This window comes from Orbicella faveolata, unplaced genomic scaffold (assembly GCF_042242905.1).
Source record: "Orbicella faveolata isolate gen_17 unplaced genomic scaffold, um_ofav_v1 contig_48, whole genome shotgun sequence".
Classification (NCBI taxonomy): domain Eukaryota; kingdom Metazoa; phylum Cnidaria; class Anthozoa; order Scleractinia; family Merulinidae; genus Orbicella; species Orbicella faveolata.
Window position 1 is genome coordinate 14316832 of NW_028301578.1, and position 22555 is coordinate 14339386.

A 22555-nucleotide genomic window follows, 5' to 3' on the forward strand; every position below is an offset into this window, starting at 1 on the left:
GTCTGTCATTTTTAACCCATTGCTGTACGAACTCTAAAAGAAAGTAGAAGGCCACGCGAACTGAAAAGCGAATCTTTGTTACCCTGAGTTAGCCAGAGTCTTATCCGAAAGTTCAATTTCTCATTTTCAGCTAGCGCGTTAAAACATAATTACGCGGAATGAGAGAATGTTGTTCACGCCGACTGCTAATCTTAACGTTAGGTAAAGTCTGCATACGAGCCAAGTGGCCCATCAGGCCGGAGCTTATCCCGGTTTCTGTAGCATGAAGCGACTAGGAGTATTTCTAATCCCCCCTGGATGGGATGCTAGTCCATCGCCGGGTTACCCCCAGCATTGAATTGGTCGGTACCCATTTGTACACCTGGGTGAAGAGAGGTACGGTGGGAATAAAGTGCCTTGCCCAAGAACACAACGCAATGTCTCCAGTCAGGACTCGAATCCAGACCGCTCAATCCGGAGACGAGCGTACTAACCATGAGGCCTAGGCCTCTCCAACAAGGCCTGGGTGCTAGATTAAAAAAATTGCTATAACATCTGAATTCTTTGCTCATATTTTCAATAAATTTAGTCGCCAAAGAGAAAGTTGACAACCTTTACCAAGAAAACGAAGCTCTGAGGGATCAGCTGCGGCAGCGAGACGAGTTATTGACCACACACTCAAGGAACCAGTCCATGGTTGAAAACGAGGCTGAGCCTATCACAGATACCGCTGACTTAACGTCTGCAGAAGCTGTGAGCAGTGCCTTCTTGGAGATCTTGAAGAGAGAGAATAATGCTCTGATAAGCGACAGTGAAGAACTCAAGTCCCAGGTGGAACATTTGAAAAGTATGCTTCGTGAAAAGGAGAAAGAGTTAGAGAGGGTTATGGAGAAGTTGGCCGCATCTCATGCGGAGTGCAAGAAGACATCCCAAACGTTGAAGACTAGAGAAAAAGAGATCGCCAGACTGGAAGCGAAGCTAGATAGGACCGAAGGAGAGTTACGAAATACTCATAACAGAGTGGAAACATTGGAAGAAAAGGGTAAACAGCTGTACGAGGAGATTCAGAGCGAGAAACGCAATACTGAAGATACCAAAGAGAGGTTTGTGGCTTTGAGTAGAGCGCTTGAGGATTCCGAAAACAAGATCAAAACTTTGGAGACAGACCTGACACAACGATTAAACCAAGTGAAAGCTAAACGGGACAGAGTAGAAACCCTGGAAGAGGAAAATGCCAAATTAACCCAAGAGCTCGACTACCTGAGGCGGCAAAACAGCGCTGCAACTGAATCTCATCTCGCTACGACCAAGCAATTGAGGGAGAAAGACCATAGAATACAAGCGCTCGAGGATGATTATAAAGAGAAGCAAAACCAACTCAGGTTTCTGGGAGAGAAAGTTGAAATTCTCACCTCGGAGAACAACCGCTTAAACGAAGAACTTGAACACACGGGACAAAAGTTTATGAATGCTGAGAGGTCTTACCGTCGAGTTTCGAAGGCGTTAGAAGATTGCAGGAAGAAGTTTCAAAACATCGATATCGGCCAGGACCTGTGGCAGAATGAAACAGGGGAAGGACCGGAACCGAGCAACAGAGAGGACTTGAAGGATAATGGCGATCAAACATCACGAGACAAGGTCGGTATAAGAATGTTTCTTCAAGGAACTAACGCTATCCCCGGGGGGAGGGGGGGGGGGAGATACTCCCTAAACGGCCCATACAGGTATATCAGCCTTCAGGTAAATGAAAGGGTAGGGATTTCACAGGCTGAGGTATATGAAGGGGGTAGGGAAATCTGTCATTTCGATATAACGTGAACGGAAACTGAATAAATGACACCTGTTTTTTGTTAACATACTTGATGTTCTCTCGTAATATTATTGTTCATTAACTTCATTCTAAGCGTTTAGAAAAGGGACGTAAATCATAGCCTCTTGCGTAAATTGGATAGTCCTCGTTCGATAGTAACGATCAATAATAACGTTAACTCGTTAAAGGATCCGTATTTATATCTTTCATAGGTAGCCAAGAAGTGCTCTAACTGTGATCAACTGAAGGAAAAACTTCGCGAACAACAAGACTCCTACGAGCTTAAGATCCGGGACCTTGAGGCTTGTATACGGGATCTAACGGCCGAGAAGGTAGCACTGAAGCAGAAAGTAGCTAAAGAAAGACGGAGCAGTGAAGAATTCACGAGCCGCGTGCAGCAGATGGTGCAACAACTGGAAACTGGACAGAAAGGAAATCAACCGGAGAGTGACGAGAATCTGAGAAGAGGACAACTGCTAGAAAAAGAGAACTTTTTTAACATGGTGAAACGATTCTTCACGGAGCACGAGGGTTTGAAAGATCATGCGCAGAAGTGCCTGGGCGATCTAAGGCAATTGCAAGAGTACTTTCAAGGCTGTTCGAATGGAGCCAAAGATGTCATCAGTCATGCGCATGTGTTCGAAACGGTTGCTAAGCGGATGTCGCTTTTGAAGTCGCTTCTGGAGTCGGTGGTTAACGAGTTAGGGCGACCATTGAAAGAAGAAGAAAGCGATATAGAAGGAAACGAAGATTTCCCTTTGGAGGCAAGCATAAGAGCAGAGATGTCGTGGGATAATTACGAGAGAGAAGTTGCTTATAAAGCTTTCAAAGGCGATGTGGAGGACATTCTTCAACAGATTGAGACAGATAAGAAACGGTTCGAGAAAAAAGCGGAGGAACTCCATGAAGTCAAAAGGGCGCATATGGCACTCAAAAAGGTCAGGAAAAGGTCCAGGCAAGTTATCGAAAGAGCTCTCGCGCAGAATGAAATTGAGGACTTTCATGAGGAAGAGCCACGAGAGGACAACCAAACAGGCTCCCAGGAAACAAATACCCTGATGGACAGCAGAGATAGCGAGGACTTGGTGGAGGTCATTAAACAGTTACTTGACAAAAACAGAGAGGAGTTGGAATTGAAAATGAGTGGATATTTCAACAGCTTGGAAAACACCATAAGACAACATGCACAGCCTGTTGTGTCGCCAGATGAGACAAGGCAGAAATTTGGCTCAGAAAACGTCAAAGACGCCATTGATGGCAAATACGCGATCGGGGAGCTGGATCTAGTTAAAAGAAAACTCTCGGATGTACAAAAGAGTATCAAGCACCTCATTGGCTCTTTGGCAGAGATTGAACATGAAAAGAACTCTGTCGAGTCGAAAATGGATTTGTTAAACGGAGAGCTCAGTCGAAAACAGTCGCAGTATGACGCCATTAGCGAAGATCTGAAACGAGCCACGAAGACGGCTTCGGAGCACGAAATCTCGTTCCGAAACCGACTCGACGCACTTTCGTCGGAAAAAGACCAGATCAACTCGGAGCTCCGAAGAATGGTCGGAATTCTCAAAGAGAAAGAACTTGAACTGATTGCGAAGTCACAACAGTTGAAAAATTTGCAGACCGCCTTTGAAGACGAAGAGCGCGCCTTGAAAAACAAGCTTGACTCACTTGAACAGGAAAATAACAGCTTGTGGTTGGATTATAAAGAGGCTGATAAGCGCGCGGAAATTAAAGAGAAGGAGTTCAAAGAGCTCTCGGAACGACTCAAGAAAAGCCAAGGATATATTCATTCAGTGTTTAGCAGCCTGACCAATATGGACGACGAGTTGCAGAAAGCGCGGGACATTGAAGTGTTTAGCGAGCAAGAGTATAACTGAGCTATGGACTGAGTAATTAGGAAAAGAAGTGCTTTGTTATTTATAATTAGAGAACTCTTTCACACTAAAACCTGCCGAACTGGATTTACCGGTTTTCTTCAAAAACCTGTTTAACTGCATCTTCCGCACGAAAAAGCTTATTTTGAGCAATTTTGTTGAACGAGACTAACAGATATTTACAATAACGCCCGACCTATAAGTTCCCGAAAATAATGTAAATATTAATTACTATATCCCTGTAAAAGAGATTGAAGTGTGTATTTATTTATTTTATTATTTTGTATAAATAAAGTTACTAACAGTTGTTAGGCTCAATGCATTCATTCCTTCCCCTGAAGGAAAGAAAGAAATACCCCTTTGCCTCCAAGTTTACAACAAACCTTGCACTAAACTAGAGTGAGCGTGTTGCTGATTTGCTTGAATGAGGGTATTAACCCTTTCATTCTGAGGTTAAAAGCAAAATTGATTCATCATACTAACCGCTAAAAATTTCTTTCAATGTTTGCCCGTCAGTGGAATGAGTTTATACCCAAGCACTCAACAGCGAGATTGACAAAAGGAACGGGTTGTTCGAAAGCCCGTTAACGCTAACCCAGAATAAAAAGTTTACTAAATTATAAATATTTCTTCTAATTTTTTTTTCGCTGCCTAAATTTTGTGTCGTTTCAGATTATTTAAATTCAAAACTGAAAGACAACCACAAAACGTCATCGCAAAGCTACAAAACCGAAATCATAATTCTTGCTAATCGCGGTTTAGCTTCATCGCGCTATGAACAACCCGACCCAGTCTATATCGCTTGTCAAAATGCTTTACAGGTTAAAAAAAAAATTAGTGCTGTTTTATTTGCTAACGATTGGGTAAGAACTCCGGCTTCCTCTCGAATTGATTCCCTCCGTCTAGAGAATTTATTTCAGAGATACATTGTCTGAGAGATCATTTTTCTGTAGCCTTTGCGTTTTACAAATCAATGTACAAGTCAGAAGATTAAACACTTTGTTAGTTCGGTGGGCACTAAATTAGAGTACCTATGTTCCTTCTACTGGAATTAGATGTCGGAAATGAGTATTTGAACACGAAAAATTAATGAAGGGCTGATTACACTTGCAGAGAGAATTTCGTTCGCAAAGAAACCGAGGTTTCAAAACATTGGACGAAAATGAGGGTCACCAGGTGGGGGTCTTCCCGGGGGAGGTGCCCCAGGAGGGACCATGTTTCCTACGCTTCGTGGTGGGATCCAGTCCCTCTCAGCTCGCCCAGGAGGAGGCATCCAGTCCCTCTCTCCTCGAACAGGCGGTCCGCGTTCGGCTGGAATCCAGTCTGCCTCGGACCGAGGTGGTCCGGGAAATCTCCCTGGAAACCCGGGTCCTACTGGTCTTGGTCCAAAGGCTTCTTCAATGGGTGCAGGGGCCATTGGCCTTGACACCCGCATCTCTTCAAACCTCGGAGAAGGTCCTTGCTCAGGACGCGGAAAGGCGCCTTGAGGGACATGTGGTATAGGGGCTGGAGCGGGGGCTTGCGTTGGAAAACCACTGACCACTGGATGCTGTTGACGTGGACCCTCCATGAAAAACGTTTCGCGAGGTATCGTGGGTACTCCTGGAAAATGGCGACCATCCATAACCGGTACAGCGGCGACATTTCCAAAGGGCCTGTCACCCGGCAAAATAGGATGCGGGGGCACTGCTGGAAGGACCTCGCGGTGCGGCAATGGGGCCGGAAAGAAGGGTACTGCTTGAGGAAACATGGCGCGTTGTATCTCGTTATCAGCCTCCTCTCCTCCATCACTCTCCCCTCCCCCCTGCTCTCTCTGATGACGTCTCTTGATGTGCGACTGCAAGTCTCGCTGGGAGAAATAACTCCGACGGCATCCCGAGATTCCATAGCGGCTTCCGCCAACTGAACACACGTACACACTGCCCAGCGGTGCGCGTTCGATCCGCTGAACACCATCTCCGCACCTGAAGGGAAATTTGACGTCAAGAGAGTCATGCCTTGATTCATTGAATCAGTTGGAGATTGACAGGTTGTCTTAAACGCTAGAGCACCATTTTCTAGTCTGTGAGTCAATAAGCACTTAATCACTGACCGCAAGGGAAAAAGGTAGTTTCGTTTCCTCGAGACCCACAATATTCGCCTTAGCCTGCAGAGCAGGCGAGATTTTTGCGAGCGAGCGCTCACATCGTAAAAAGTTTAGCCGCCATCTTGAATTTTTCATGCAGTGGAAGACTGGAGAGAGAAAGAAGTTCTACCAAGGGGGTGAACGATAGGCAAGAGGAAGGATAGGGGAGGGAGTGGGGTGAAGAAAATCTCATTTTTCCCCTTCCCCATCCCCCACCGTCTAACATGGCGGTCTCAAGGTTGTAACGCTAACTCGCCCCAATAAGACGCCTGCACTGCGGGCTATATCCGCCTAAGTGAACATTGATGGTCTCAGGAAAACAAAACTCATTGTTTCCCGTGGGGGGAGGCACTTTGGTGTTTTGTAATACCTCCCAACTAAAAAGAAAAGAAAAGGGAAGAAAAGAAAAGAATGCACATTTTGGTTTATTTACTTGACAATGAAACTGAATTTCTCGGTCCTGAACAAATACGTGTACACTGTTGCCGTGGAAGACAAATATTTGACTTTGTAATACATTATAACATTACAGACATTTTATTCTTTGATGCAAATGTACCTTGGGCATTTTCCATTCCCCTTTTCAGCACATGTCAGGCAGAAGGAGTGTTTACATGGACTCTGCACAGGAAAAAACGATATAACAGGAAAATTAGCCAAGCATCTGATGAGTAATTGAGACAAGGTGGTTCTAACTTTTAAGTCTGTGGATGAAACCCTAGTGTGTGACCATTCAAATGAAAGCAATTGAGCAGTACTTTCATGTGGCACTGTTTATTACATGTATGCTGTACAAGGCGGTTCTAACTTTTAAGTCTGTGGATGAAACCCTAGTGTGTGACTATTCAAATGAAAGCTACTGAGCAGTACTTTCATGTGATGCTAATTGGTTTACATCATATCAACTTGGCCCTTCTGGGTTAATAACACATGTACTAACCAGTCGACCATAGACCAGAATAGGCAGGGAACACTTCTCGCACAGATGGAGAAGTGGATCCTGTACCTTCTGCCCGATAGGAACAATCTGTAAAAAGATAAGAACAGAAGATCAAACTATCTGAAGTTAAAAAAGAACATTTGACACAAACAATCAGATAAATTGATACACAATGTAGATTACACATCACTATCATAGCTGCAGAACAGTGATAATAGAGTCAACAAGTCCATTCAAGAATCACATGGTCTGCAACATTGTCTGTGCTGAAGATTTGTTGCAATGACAGTCTGTGGAATCCCAAAGACTGTTAGAGGGAATAAAGCACAAAAATGTGCAACAAGGCCAACTGTTACAAGGACCTATGAACAAGAACCTTGCTACAGACTCTGGTCCAGAATTTTTCTCACCCAGGCCTGATATGTAGCTTGGAGGTACTACAGAACCAGCAGGTTGATATTACATATTCTTAGTGTGGGTTCTAATGTCTAGGTGGTATTTTGTACCTAGTGTTTTCAGGTGTCCCAAATAAAAGTTCCAAAACTGCAATCACCCACATAATCAAAAGTGTGTTAAAGTGCACCTACATGTAACCCTAAAATTTTTTCGCTAAAACGAACCTAATTGTTATTTGAAATACTTCTGCAGAAAAGTTTTTGGATTCGCTTAAATCCTCGATTTTCTGTGCCTAGACGAAATCTTGAAATAGCCACAAAAACGCCGCCACTTCAATTAAATCTGATTACTGACCAGCAGGCAGGCTGATTTGAGTTCAAATAGGACAGCGCAAGTGTTATTTGTGCAATAAGGCAAACTCTCTGGGCAGGTACCTCATTGTAGTTTCTACCTTTTTGCTTTACTAGTAGTATATATATTAATTAGGTTCCCATTCTCAAATTGAAACATTTTGGGTGTATGCCCCAATGATTCTTCAACCCCAAGATACCAGACACACCCTCCCCCTTCTTGTCTTCCATTTCTACTTGTAATCAAACTTGTGATTGACAAAACTGGACCCTTGCTTGGAATCCATCCCATTTTGTTAATCACTCATATCATTAACAACTGAACTGAATTCCACTCAGTCTTATTACCATATTAAAAGTATTAGAGAAAGGACTTACTTGGTGATCCCACTTGAGTTCTCTCATGACAACCACTTGTGAAGCTGATCCCGTGGATGCAGGAGATTTCTGCTTCTTTTTACTTTCTTTATCACCTGAAAAAATGTGTTAAAATGATTAGGGTTTGACCTCCCACTTGTAGCAGAGTAGCCCACACCTTCGGAAGTGGTTAATCCCTTTTACAAACAAAAAATATATGGCTCCAGCCAGCATTCCTTCTCACCCTGACCCAATACAACACAAAGCTCACCAGAAAACTAGCTAATTACACATCTACATATTAAAGTAAAAAAATTCTCTCTTCAGTTGAAAAAGATGCTAGAAAGTTGAATATGTCAATGGCTTAGGTTCTCTCCTGGAAATTTTTTGGACAATTTTGGTCTTTTGGGGGTCAGAATGTCATGCTTGTATTCTTGGGGTTGATAAAAATAGGTCATGTGTTCATGTAAGACTTTTTTCATATTTAAGTTATGATCAACTTTTTATGACACACCACATAATGAGAGTACTATGGATAATGAGAGTACTATGATTTGAAGAAGATGTTAGTAGTGTTTTACACTTTATTATAAAAATCGTCATGTACTAATAGCCATGTTTTTAATGCAATGTTAGTGCATGGATGTTTAAGACAGCAATTTTAAATTTACATGCATGTGCTGGCTTAAGCTGGTCCTTAGCAAACTATAACTCAAGTTTTAATAGTTATTATTATATCTCTCAGTTAGTATGTGCTGTGATTGGTCAATTTAAAATTTAACGCAGTTTTTGTCGCCAAAATATTTCATGATTTATAGCCAAGTGCTCTTAACTTTTTTAGCAAGTAACTTACAGTACGACCCTCAAACCTGGTTAGTAAGAGGTATTAATTTACCATCTGATGATCCACTTTTGGTTCTTTCACTGCTTTTCCCTTCCTTTTTCTTACTCTTTCCAGAAGACAGTGAACTTGTTGATTTACTCTTAGCTTTAAGCTTCAAGGAAATGTTCCGTCTCACTGGTTGTGACGCAGATCCTTGGTTCGCTCCTTCATGTTCCAGTTCAAGATCTAACACAAAAGGTTCGAAATCATTTCACTTTCTCACAAAGTCCATTGCAACTCTAGATGTTGGAGAAGCAAAATGACTTCTTGGCTACAGCATTACTTGACTCATCCCAAGTCGACTTTAGACCACACACAGCACCACGCTCAGCACCACGCTCTCACTGCACCAGGTGCCACACGCTGTATTAAATTGTATGAAGACGACTGGGAATGACTCAGGCATTACACTACGTTTTGTAAGAGGAGGCAGAGTGGCCAAGTGGTTGGGGCACTTGACTTGAAATCCAGAGTTAGTGGGTTCAAGTCCTACACGTACTCTCAACACTAAGCTAGAGTGTTTCTTTTTTGATATTCGCTAATTGTCCACAAATATTAGCTAATATCTAGCTTAACACTCTAACACTTAAATAAAGTTCATTCTAACACCTTCCAGCGGACGAGTTTTTGTCCTTTTTCTTGGTCTTCCCTTTGATTTCTTAGTTGTCACAGGTGACCAGACGACTGCGAATATGGATCCCTGTGGAATGTTGGTTCATCACAGGTTTACATCCAGCATTTTGATTTAGTTGCCTTCACAGTTTGCTAGCACCCATTTTGGAATTGAGAAGAAGCAAAAGAAAAATAATCAACGTCGATAAATACAAATATGAAGCGGCTGTTTCTCACAATCTAATCAAAATGGTCGCCTCAGCTCACGTTACTCCTCGTTGCTATAATGTTATAGCAGACTAGAAACCCGAAACAGAAAGTACGTAATTCTAAATTACTCCACAGAGAGTAATTGTTCGAAGAATAGATTGCCAAAGAACTAAGTCAATCAAGGCACTGCTCATAATATCGTCAATAAGTTTGACAACTAAGTTGTTGTACAGCAGCTGGGCGAGCTGACGAGATGCGTTTACTTTTAAATTCGAATTTCAGCATCGCAAGGCTTGAAAAATCGTTTCTGTTACTTCTAAATAATAGAAAGACGTGCTTCCTAGCGAAATTTACTTTATCAAACTTCCAACGTAAAGAATTAAAGAGTTGTTCATCAAGAAAAATGTAAAGGAACACTCATGCTTACCGTCCTCCATCTTGGATTTTCCTGGACTTCGAATGAATTCCGCTGACCAGGTTGATTACATTTCCAAAAGCCGTGCCAGCGAAAGATAACGGTTCGCGGGACGGGACTACGAGTGACCCAGCGAATGCATTCGGGAATCTTCCCAAGGGTCATGCGCTGCATAAATATCTCTCTCGATCAAGGCTTGACCGAGTATAACAGGAGTGGTATAAGTCGCATGGGTCGCAAGTTGGCGTGACTCTGAGAGGTTTGATTGCAAGTAAAATTGTCACGCGATAACACGCTCCCATGAGCTCCCTTATTCACCTCTACACCTAGAATTTAAAAGCTGGGTAAACTTGATCACAGAGGTCCTCTAAAACCCGAAAACTACAGCTCAGTATACATTCACATGGAAGGAAAAGAGATCTACTTTGGGTTCGGCTCAAATATGAGCAAGAGAAAAATGACTGAGCGAGGCACGAAGTTTGTCTCGCGTGAAAGCGCCATACTTCGAGGTTATCGTGTCGAATTCACCATCTGGAAAGACGACGGTTATGGCTACGCTAACATTGCCCCAGACGATGATTCCATAGTTTATGGCGCTCTTTATTACTGCGAAAAAGGCAGTATGGCTAAGTTGGATGAATTCGAAGCCGGTCGACTTCATCGAATTATTGTTAAGGTTGAGAAGGAAAGCGGAGAACTAGTGGAGGCTTCAGCCTTTCAAGCTTACGACGAGTTCGTTAAAGAAGGCCTAAAACCAAGTGAGGCTTACTTGAACGAAATGCTTGAAGGAGAGGACATCATTCCTAAAGAATACGCCGAATATTTAAGAAGTTTGAAAGCTGGAAAGTGAAGCGCAACAGAGCTGGCGTTAAACATGATTAATGCAAATATATACAGAAACGATTGTGTTTCTTATCAGTGTGAGACAAAGCACGAAGCTTATTCTTCAGTTAGTTGAATAACGTGCACACCCTTGCGACTATCTGTGAATGCCCGCATGAAATTCTTCATATGCAGATATTTCTTTTGTACATCCTTTTCTATGTTTCATTCAATCATCGGGAGAGCCTTCGTATTAAGGCAGAGTCTACCCGGTATATCCTACAAAGGTTTAACTGTGTTTTTTTACCCACAGGAGTAACAGGTGTAAACAAAGAGAGGACTTTGAGCGCTACTGTTATTGTAATATTCGTGCTGCACCTTAGTCATATACAATATATTAAATTTTGAACGTTAAAAAAATAAACAGTGTTGAGAACCATTATGTTTACCTTGACGAGTAAGGGTCAGACCATGATTTTTTGAGGGGGGTGGGGTTGGGCATTTTCTGGGGCATGAAAGTTTTTTCTCACTTTGAAGAGGGTTGTGCATGTGTTTTTTTGGCGGGTACAAGAATTTCCTATAGTCAAACACAGGACCTGGATACACAGCACTTGCTCTCTTCCCCCCTCTCCCCCCCCCCCCCCCCCCCCGCTCAAAAAAAATGATGTTGGGTCCCGCGTTCGTCACCAGCTTGCTCTCGGCCTCGTAGCGACTGGTGACTGAAGGACTGCGTGGGTTTCACAAACTGTTAGCCAGACCACATCGTCGATATCATGGAGATGTACTTTGGCTTCGCTTCAAGCTTGAGCGAAAGAAAAATGGCAGAACGCGGAGCTAAGTACCTCTCACGTGAAAGCGCAGTACTTCCAGGATTTCGTCTTGAATTCAGCAGCAACTGGAAAGATGACGGCTTTGGCTACGCTAATATTGTCCTCGACGAAGGATCTGAGGTTCATGGTGCCCTCTACGCGTGCGAAAAAGGAACCTTGACCAGTTTGGATCGTGAACACATTCACGAAGGCAACAGATTTTGCCGAGTTATTGTTCAAGTCGAAACTAAAAATGGCGAAGCAGTGAATGCTGTAGCGTATCGAGCTAACGAAGAGTTCGTTAACAAGCAGCTTAAACCGAGTGAAGCTTATCTGAACGAAATTCTTGAAGGAGAAGACATTATTCCGAAAGACTATGCCGAGTATATACGAAGCTTTAAGGATTGAAAGTGAACGAGACTATTAAAGTGACATCGGCTTTGAGCCGTGTACCAGAATGTAACTCATTATATTTATTAAAACTGACCTTAAGGCTTTTGAAGTTTTGTTAGACAAAGGCTAAATTACCAGTAAAATAAATATAGATCTGTTAAAGTACTGTCGAGTACAGTTCTAGTTCAGTTTTTGGATGTCGTTGATGTAATCGTACGTCGACATTGCTATGCTTTTACTCTGTTTAATATCACTGAATAAGTCCTAGGATATAAGTATTGTATAGTTCCTGTAGCGTTATAGAAATCCGCTGAACGAAGTGAGTGCAGGCACAAGAGTCAAAAAATCCATCGGCTCACTCCATTCAGCGGATTCTCCCAGACATACAAACTAAACTGCTGCGGCAGAGAGGTTACATGTAGGCCGAGAGAGATGCCATGTTAATTCCCAAAGGGTCCGCAAAAGAATTTCGACCGTATGTAAAGCCTACACCGTTATCACCACCACTGTTTGGCTCGAACACTACCCAAGTCATTTTATGTGAGAACCTCTTTCATTCGACCACCCTGCTAAAACAATGGGCCCTTTGCAGCTGGGGTCACGTGACCACATTTTTCTTAAAACAAATTTCTATTATGGGCTATAACTTAAAGAATGCAAGAAATGGAAAGAGCATACTGAAAATACCAAAATGGCCAAGTTTGAGGCCTCCGTCTATATAGAATGAGATTTTACGACGGTCTGAATTTTTAAAAGATAAGAAGATTTGTATGGAAAAAGTTGTTGGAGAGCAAGGCCTTGCTCTCCAGCAACAATTTCCATACAAATCCTCTAAAATTTTCTGAAAATTCAAACTGTCGTATAAACTTACTCTTTAATCCAAGGGACCTCAAACTTGGCCATTCTAGTATTTTTAATATGCTCTTTCCATTTCTGGCATTCTTTAAGTTATAGCCCATAATAGAAATTTTTTAAAGAAAAAACGTGGTCACGTGACCCCCAGCTGCAAAGGGCCTATTATTACACCCCGGAAGGAGGGACTCCCATAAGAAAAGGACGGGGGTGTTCGTCGTACCTTTTAGGAGTTAAAAAAGCAATTATGGTACCTCTTGAAGTGTTTTGTTTATTTAGCCTCAAAAAGTCCACTGCGGGAGCTTCAGCGCTACCTTTTAGACTATTGAGCTGAGAAAGCATGACAGGAGATCATGTGTTATTTTAGAATTGGTACCTCTTAAGGGTCAAAAACATTCCACGGAACACCCACGAAACAGGACCTTGGTACCTCCACCCTCGTCAATTCTTTCTGGCAGTCCACCCCGGGGACCAGCAGACGTTGGTTGAGTAAACCCGGTTAACCGACTGTAGATTGGGGAGGGCGGGGTAATCCCAAAAGTATTTGGTGGGAGTGTACGGATCGAACCTTGAAACCTGTATCCCATTTCTGACCAAAAATCTGCGATTTTCCATACCCTTTCTCCCACCTGAGCAAAGAATTGATACCCCTCGTCAGACATCTAAAATTAGTACAAGGCTCTAATATAAGAACGCAGCTAACCAGAGACGCCTTTCACTTGCGTAAATAGTTAGCAAGGGCTACAAATTTGCCAATGTTGATGCAGAAAAAATAGTTCCTTGTTAACAAATGCCAAGCCAGAGCAAAAAAAAAAAAAAAAAGTTATACCATATTTCAGACCAAAATGGTCAAAATCTATACCGTTTTAAGACCAAAATCACTCAAAACCCTTGATACCCTTTGGGAGTGCACATACCTATATAGCCCATATAACTAATAGGGAGTGCACCCTGCTTTAAATTACACTTAAGTATCCTTTAATAAAAGGCACAATGCAATACAATTTCTGTTTTATTGTAACTAAAGTTGCAACAAAAACAAAACATGTATCAGAAAACATAAGAAGGGGTTCGAGTCAGCTGGAATAAGATGAGAATGATTCCATCGATTTTTTCGTGTAATACACCAGTATTACGCAGTTCTTGAGAAACACAATTAGAAAGCAAAGCATTTACAAGCAAGATTTTTATCCACGAACCAATTGGTTTACAACCTGTTAAGGGGAACTATCTATTTACATTATACAATACTATCACTAATAATATTGTGGAGAGACTTGTTCAGTTTTGCTCACACAATTTGCAAAAACTATCTGCACATATTGCAGTGCATTTGCCGACCTTTTTTTTTCTCAGGAATGAGTTGTTAGTTATTATGTAACAGTGGCGGTTTTTTTCGCTTTCCCTGCTGGCTTTTCTTCTTTCTGCGATTTATTTTTTTTACCCCAAATAAGGGAGACCCGGGCCCCTCCCCTAGATCTGCCACTGTATAACTCTTTGATGATATTGTTCCTCATGCTTAGTAGTTGTTGTTACTGTTTTTCTCTCAGCTGCTTCTGCTCCTTCAGATGCTGTTTTGAATTCGAGTAACTGTAAGTATCATTGACTACAGTCTTTCTTTTCTTTACTTTTCTTTTCTTTCCAGCTAAATAAACGCTCATGGATACCCATGAAGCACAATATTGGGAAACAAAATCTGCCGAAGAATCTCCCATTACCAAATTTTAATTTAACTCCATAGCTATTCACACGAAGACCCTTTTTCTCGGGTTACCCTCTTGCTGTGTTCCTTGTGACGTCAAGAAATACATACATCACACAGTTTGATAAAACTGGAGATCTATGCGCATGCCCAGCATACAATGAGAGCTGACCGAGGTAGCCCGGGCCAAGTCCGTCACCACGGAAAGATTACATACCAGCCTCCTCAAATCCACCGTGTGACTCATCCGAAGTAATACGGTAAACCTTTGACAAAGGCTGCACATGTGTAAATACACGTCTAAGCTGTTGTTATGTTCCTCCGTTGCTACCTAATCTCTCCATACTCCGTGACGCCGTGACTGGGCGGTCCAAGTTTATAAACACCAACACTTTGGTCTTTAGATGCTGTTACTAAATCTAACACGCAGTCAAGGAAGGAAACTGCTTACTCCCAAGAACATAACAATAATAAGAACCCTGGAAACGAGGTTGCTGCTCGAGAGACGTCTGAGATTCCATACTGATGACGTCACAAGCACGTCGTGCTCTTATTTGGTCTTACTCAGGTTTGAATTTTGGCACGAAAATAATAACCAATTAGAACTGTGCATGGATCTCTGTACAGTTACGTCATTCGTAACGAATATTTTCTAGCAACATACATACATACATTCATTCGTAACGAATATTTTCTAGCAACATACATACATACATACATACATACATACATACATACATACATACATACATACATACATACATACATACATACATACATACATACATACATACATACATACATACATACATACATACATACATACATACATACATACATACATACATACATACATACATACATACATACATACATACATACATACATACATACATACATACGTTTATTTGATAAGTAGGTTTAAAATAAGCAACTGTACAGCTGATGTGGACCTACTACTACTAAGTCTAAATAAGAGAAACAGAAATTTACAATACAATTGTCATAAAGCTAAAATAATATATACAATAATATATACAATTACTTGTCTTGTTTCTGCATGCAGTAATGGAAAAAGGCGTGAAACTTTGGGACAACGTGAATACAGCTTTTATCTTCTTTTTTCAACCACAACCCGATCAATAAAAGCATTCACGAAAATTGCTAACAGCTACCAAGGATACATTCATCATAAGGAGAAATATCAATGTCTTCCACGTCATCTGAATGGCAAAACAAGTCCTCTACAAACTCGTGATGATCAGGATATCTCCTGTATCTACAAGAATCAGACAAGCATTTCATTCAAACCACATTATTTTTACTTCAGTTGGTCACTACTGGTCTCTTTCACTGTAGTGTTTGAGTCATAATGAAAACCTTCAGTCCACAAGTGGTAACAGGTATTGCCTGACGAGTGAGGGGCATTGCATGACAATTGACAGGCATTGATTGATGTGTGGAGAGAATTGCGTGAGTTGAACACCAAGACTGCTTTCAGGTAACATTCAAAACAATTTGCTTATAATAAGTATGTTAGGAAGTGTAACAATTGACTAATGGATGTAAACTGATTTGGTCTATGTATAGCCTGTATAAAAGGTGTTAAACGGGAACGGGGGACAGGGAGGCAAGGCGCAGATGGAAGGATGGGGCTTCTTCCTCGCGTTTTATGCCTCCCTGGCCCCTTCCCTTTTATACCTGCAATACAGACTCTCACGTGATGTGCTGAGCTAAGCTTCAACATTCCTTACTCAATCTAGTATGTGTTTAGAAGGAAAGGTAACCCTGATTTTGACTGACACATGTTTAAATTCAGGTTCCAATTCTTTGCATCATCTTTGTCTGAGGTGATTGGCAAAATCTGATTGTTATCAATTTCTTTTGATTTTACAACAACAATTACGATAAAACCTCTCTGTGTCTGGTTCAGGAACTGAAATCACTCAGACAAAAACAAAATTCTAACCAAGCAGAGATGGTAGACAAGATTTCAAAAGATAGCATAATTGTTACTGAACCCTTACTTTCGAATGACACCTCTGTCACAAGCAGTAAAAAGTGTGCTACCATTAGAAGTGTACCTGAAACAAAAAATTGAACGATAAACTCAAAAGTTTATATTACTTACATATTCAAATATTTAGTTACCTCCAAGAAGCAACTAGGAATGGACCAATTTCAATATATTACAATAAAATTCAGCCTAAAACAATAGACCTCAGTATGAGGCTCTGGGAATAACTACAGAGTTTGTGGGGTTTATTCCCCAGAGCCTTGTGCTGAGGTCTAGTGTCAGGGCTATCATTAAGGGCCATAACCCGTACCACCTGTTACGGCTGAATATGCTTGATTTTCCCTTGATGCTTCGTGTGAAATTGCCTGTTGTTGAAAGAATTCTCCCACAAAGTAACAAGTTTGCTATGGGTGTGGAGAACACGGGTACAGGTGACTCAAAACTGAATGACAGCACTGACTGTGTTAGGCTGAATTTTAATATATCGAGATTGGCCTATTGCTAAGCATACCCCCTCCCCCCTCCCTGGATTGGAAGCATGTCTATCCCAAGATTTTGTACATTATTTTGCCAAGTTATTTTGACAACTTGTTGGTACCACCATGTAAAAAGCCATGTCCGATAGCCTTTAGCTTGTTAATTTTGCATTTAGGTTGGTGGATTCTGTCCTTTACTTGAAGAGAGGCAAGTTAAGTTTCTTGCTAATTTTTTTTGAGGAAAGGCAAATTACTGACAGAAGTGTTGTTTAAGAGATGATATTTTAGGGGGCTAGTGGTGATAACATTCCGGCTAGTACATCATAGTTAAATGTACAGCCTGCCTGGAAAAGCTCAGAAAAAGGATTTCGTTTCACACTGGTACCCAATCACACACCTAAGCTGAGAGAGGCACTGTGAGACCAAGGAACATTACACAATGACCTAGTCCTGAGCAAGAACCCAGATCTATTGATCTGGACAGAGGGCAGACTGTTAAACACACTAAACATTAGCTGGCTTCTAGTGTCTCCACATATCTCTCTACAAATTTTGCTGTTCATACTTAATTTTCCACAATGGATCTTTTCCATGCTCTCGCATCTGCTCTTGGACTCCAACTTCAGGGACAAAACTTGTCAGAAACTCACCACCAAACATAATAAGACCTAAAGAAAACAAATTAAAACCAATTTCAGTTTGTGTAAAATGCATTGAGCCTGAAAAGGTTTACCTGAAATCAGTCTGAATCTTGTTGCTTACTTAGTAGAAAAGCTGCCTTCTGACAGTTCATATTCTCTTTCTTAGTCTACTTTTTCAGGGCTCGGAAAAGTGCTGTTTGGTCATCCAGGACAAGTAGATTCTCCTGCTAGGCAAGTAACTTTTCAATTTTACTTGCCCAATGGGCAAGGGCCCAGAGAAGGTACATTATAGTATTACATAGCTGAAGACTTGCCCAGGGCAAGCAAAAATTGAGAACTGCATGTGAGAAGGGCAAGCTGGAATTTTCCTCACAATTTCTTTAATTTTGCTCGAAAACAAGCTGGAAGGTTTTTTTCAAGCCCTACTTTTGGAAGAAATGGTAGATACTTATTTCAAGTTTTATCATTCTAAGAAGCACTTAACTGAAGAAGAATACTTAGAGTAATTATGTGGAAGTAGTTATATCATGTGTACCCGAGAAAATATTTCTGTACTTACTATAGAACCCATCATCTGCCATAGAACCAAAAGGCTCAGGAGTTGGAGCAGCAGTGTTTAGCATGGACCCTATCTCTGTGCTTTGCAAAGTACGTCCATCAATGGTAGATACCTAAAGCAGTGATCAGAACAGAAAAGCAGTCTAAAATGACCCTTTTTTATTTTAAAAGAAGAAATTCATTTTTTATATTTTTATTTAATTTTCCATTCCCCTACCTTGAAATAGACAATGTTGCCATTTCAAATTCTAAATTAAATTCAAAGAGTTATGGATGTACATGTAAAAATCCACTCTTTGAACAAAAGCAATTACAGTAAAACAATAATATTATTGACACTCTCCTGGTGGGCCTTTTCAGTGACAATATTAAAAAAAAGAAATCAATATAGATAAGAAGCTTGTAAAAATAGTGAGAGCTATATCCTCAGTGTTAAAGATTGCACGAGCTTGCTGAAAGATGCAGTGCTTTCAGCCATCAGAGAGCAATACACGAGACCCATAACAAATGCTAAAATTATGGAGCTCCGGAGGGTGCTGGACTATAATTGACAGAGGATAACCCTGAGCAGGGAAAGAATTGCATGAAGAGAAAGATGTGTGTTAATAAAATTGTGTTCTTGTCTTCATTTGTACCTTTGCTGTGCCATCAATTGCAACTGATAGCAATGCATTCTGTCCCTTGCACCATGGCCAACTTTCATGAAGAAACATCACATCACGAATAACGTTGCTATGCAACTGGAAAGGGATGGAAAATATGTCATATATTAACCAATCAAAAATTATGAAGAAGGAAGCAAGGAAAAGAAAGAACCTAGATACTAAAGTTCCCAAGTGCAAATTGCCAGTGCATATACATCTAGACAGGTTGGGAGAGTAGGGCATGCATGACTATGAACTACTAGATACATCAAGGTACAACTTGCTGCTACTAGTATAAAAAAAAAAACTCACGTCATAGATAAAATCCATTGGAAGGGGCATTCTGAGGTCAAACATGGAAAGACCTCGCCCATTAACACAGCAGCAAGTTGCAATGTTAGGACCTGTCTGGGAATCCACTGCCAACCCAGTCCGATCTGGACCATTGTAAACACCTAGCAAAGAAAGGAGGAAAAAAAAAAGAATCACAATCACTGAAATTGACAGCAAATTAAGCTCCTCCTTTTATTTTGAAGTTCTTTTTTAGCAGAAAACAACTGATTTCAAACCACAGTCTCACACTGAATAATTAACACCAAAAGTCAGTGGGTGGAGCAGGGATGGCACAGTGGTGAGAGTGCTTGCCTCTTACCAAAGAATGTGGTTTGATTCTGGCCTAGTGCCATATGTGGGTTGAGTTTGTTGTTGGTTCTTGCCTTGCTCTGAGGGTTTTTCTCCAGGTGCCCCGGTTTTCCTCCCTCCACAAAAACCAGCATTTCCAAATTCCAATGTGACCAGGATAGAGGACCTGCATGGAAACCAGCTAAGGCTGATGTGGCTTCCTCTCTAAATAATTTATTTATTTTTACTTATTTTTAATTAGTGGTTAGATTTGTGTACATAAGAAAAAAAGGTCTTGCAAGTTTTCCCTCCTTTCCAATCCTCAAGAAAATTAAACGCTGCTTTCAGAGGATTGTGCCACCATTCATGAAGAGTTGAAGTTTACTTCAACATGAATATGAAATTGACTGACTTCATTCCACATGGTGACTTACAATTATCATATGATACTACTTGTTCTCCTGTCTCAACATCCATAACTATCAATCGTCTGGCATTTGTTGATGCCAAAATCTGAAAATCGAAAATAAAAATTGTTTCTAATTAGTTGCCAGCAAAAATCATGCCGTGTTGAAGTTACTTTTGACAGCCTAATGCTTATTGTACTGTACCTAAAACTATTGTGGTTGTAAAAAAAAAATGAAAGTATCTTTTTCCTTACATGTATGTCTGGGCTTACAAGAAAGTGAAAATGAAAAAGGCAATGTATCTTTTCTTTAATATTAAGTCCAGCTATCAGTTCATGCTCTTTTTATAGGGAGAGTACACAGCTAGTCAAATCTTTCCTTGCGAACACCCTGCTACTAAAGGGAGAGTGAAGCCTTGGAGCCTACTGGCTTATAGCTGCCGGAGCTTATCCTGGTTTCTATAGCATGAAGTGGCTAGGAGTATTTCTACTCCCCCTGGATGGGATGGTAGTCCATCGCAGGTCACTCCCCTGCAATTTGTTAGGTTTCCTCAACAATTTGCTGGTACCCATTTATACTCCTGGGTAGAGAGAGGCACTGTGAGAGTGAGGTGTCTTTCCCAAGAACACAACCTAATGTTTCCGGCCAGGGCTTGAACCCGGACCGCTTGATCCAGGGAGGAGCACACTAACCATGAGGCCACCGTGCCTCCATGCTTCTAAGGACAGCTAAGCTAAATCCCTGACTGAAACTACAAAGAAATGTATAGAAACAATTCCTGCTGATACCGACCCCTGCTATTACGGAATTGAGGACACTAGGTGTCCTCAATTCTGTAATTGTGGTTCCATATTATTATGTGTTAAATATGTGAATCTTCAAAACCTATGCAACTCAAGCGGTTCCATTAAGGGCTGAGCAATGGGCAAACTGACCAGAGTATTGCTTGCCTATGAAAACCTTTTCCAGCCTGCTGAAAATCTTAATGAAACCCTTGACAATTATGAAATCTTTCTTTGGATAGAATGCACAAATGTACCTTTTGTCCATCACTTGTAAATCTAACAGCCTTTATATTCCTCGCTAAACTCAGAGTTGTTATCTGTTGATCGCAAGAAAAACAAAATTAAAGGATGAGCATTTTATGAAAGAGATTCAGGCCTGTCTACTGGTGTTTACTGATGAGAGAGTAATTCCAAAAGTAAGCCAAGTGATAACTTTTGCTGAAAAATAATTATATTGGTCTGCTGATCTTTCTTTTTCCACATCCATGCTGAGTCTGTTATTGGGATTGTTTGCATGCTGTTTAATATTGTTTCTCACAAGGGATGCTACAGTATTGACGCCCTGTTGATGTTAGGTCCAAGAGGTTTTCAGAATGCCATTTTATTTTTACCTAAATATCCTGTATTCCGAAACCCCCTAATACAGCCTCAGCAATAAAAATCTAACAATCATTTTGAAGTACATTATGTAAATAAACGCACTATCAACAACATAACAGATGATGAGAAAAAAAAATTAAAATATTAACAAGCTTGCAATGTTTTTCATTCAAATGCCTGCTACAAAGAGAAACAGTAAACATTTAAGTGAATGTATAGGAGATTATTGATAGAGGGAATTAAAGAGTTTCGAATTGAAAGAAGAAATTTACAGTGACGCAATGAATTGTCATTTAAGGCATAGTTTGTTGGTGGATATGATCGAAGCGATCAGTTCAAAAAACTATGTCAGGATTTCAAGGTATTGTTTGTACCGGATAACTCCCCAAAAGATGACACTTCTTGGCGCTGTAGATGTTGACCTTCCCATCATACGCACCAGAGCAAAACAAGTATCGATCCTAAAAGGTGAAAAAAATAATATCTAGTACATTCTCTCGTCACCACAAAGGACACCGCAAACTATTAAACTACGTCTAATTTCAGTACTTGTCTAAAACTGCGATAAAATGAAAGCAGAATTTCCAAAATAGTTGTATATAGTTTGGTATTAATAACTTTAAATCTTACCACAGGCGAAAATGCCACTCCACGGACATATCCTTGATGAAATTTTAAAAATTCTACTTTAGGAGCTAGATCCATAATTTTGGGACGAAAACATTCAAGTGATGAAAGACTCCTTGGCCATGGATAAGTTCAAGTTCTTCGACCGCGCGTTTTTCGACTTCGTTCTCCAAAGAATGAGTTGTATATGATACCTTCAGAAGGAAGCTCATACGATATGTCATGTGTAGAACATGATAGCTTTCAGGAAGTCTAAATATATGCCCTGTTAGCCGTGAAATATGGTTGTACTTAGCTGTGCAGTTTCTGTGCAAAACTTTTGTGTTTGGACGGGAGCTGGACCCAGGTAAACCTCGTTTGCAATACTGTCCAAATTTGGGAGAGCGGTTGTCACGCAAGGATGCGTGACAGTCACGCGAATTACAAACCCCTCTGTGACACTGACATAAAATGCTAAAAAAATGTACAGGATAATAAAGTCGCTACCGATTATTATTTTTCTTGTACTGTCTTTTATTTGGTCTTATCGATACCATATATCAATTTGCTACAAATTCCCGAGTAGGGAAGAGGGCGGGACAAGGGCAGGCCGAGTACGGCGCCCATGTCGCGTCCCATTCCCCTTTAGCAAAAACGTCTCCCCTCATAGC

At 40.9% G+C, this 22555-nt stretch overlaps 5 protein-coding genes across 5 annotated transcripts in view; 3 read left to right on the plus strand and 2 right to left on the minus strand.

The window, feature by feature from the left end:
• LOC110044735 (uncharacterized) overlaps positions 1-4270 on the plus strand; it is a 35212-nt gene extending 30942 nt beyond the window's left edge. Inside the window, exons 3-4 of the mRNA XM_089281559.1 lie at positions 569-1617; positions 2002-4270. Of these exons, the coding sequence (XP_089137685.1) occupies positions 569-1617; positions 2002-3666 (2714 nt within the window). The 3' untranslated portion in view covers positions 3667-4270. The remainder of the gene's footprint in view (positions 1-568; positions 1618-2001) is intronic.
• On the minus strand, positions 3911-10039 carry LOC110044911 (uncharacterized). Its single transcript, XM_089281560.1, has 6 exons — positions 9964-10039; positions 8727-8900; positions 7853-7947; positions 6729-6815; positions 6348-6409; positions 3911-5627 (listed from the first exon to the last, which is right to left on the minus strand). The coding sequence occupies exons 1-6, from the start codon at positions 9971-9973 to the stop codon at positions 4808-4810; spliced, it is 1248 nt and encodes a 415-aa protein (XP_089137686.1). The 5' UTR covers positions 9974-10039; the 3' UTR covers positions 3911-4807.
• LOC110044912 (uncharacterized) lies at positions 9969-11212 on the plus strand. Its single transcript, XM_020750484.2, has one exon. It carries the CDS (start codon positions 10355-10357, stop codon positions 10799-10801), a length of 447 nt encoding a protein of 148 aa, XP_020606143.1. The 5' UTR covers positions 9969-10354; the 3' UTR covers positions 10802-11212.
• A 255-nt stretch (positions 11213-11467) lies between these two features.
• LOC110044833 (uncharacterized) lies at positions 11468-12163 on the plus strand. Its single transcript, XM_020750413.2, has one exon. The coding sequence runs from the start codon at positions 11547-11549 to the stop codon at positions 11988-11990; it is 444 nt and encodes a 147-aa protein (XP_020606072.1). The 5' UTR covers positions 11468-11546; the 3' UTR covers positions 11991-12163.
• A 1658-nt stretch (positions 12164-13821) lies between these two features.
• LOC110044891 (uncharacterized) lies at positions 13822-22402 on the minus strand. Its single transcript, XM_089280816.1, has 11 exons — positions 21909-22402; positions 21653-21739; positions 20933-20995; positions 19921-19999; positions 19178-19320; positions 18857-18961; positions 18223-18334; positions 17588-17690; positions 16557-16613; positions 15714-15808; positions 13822-14948 (listed from the first exon to the last, which is right to left on the minus strand). Exons 1-11 carry the CDS (start codon positions 21981-21983, stop codon positions 14857-14859), a joined length of 1011 nt encoding a protein of 336 aa, XP_089136942.1. The 5' UTR covers positions 21984-22402; the 3' UTR covers positions 13822-14856.
• Positions 22403-22555: the final 153 nt, after the last annotated feature.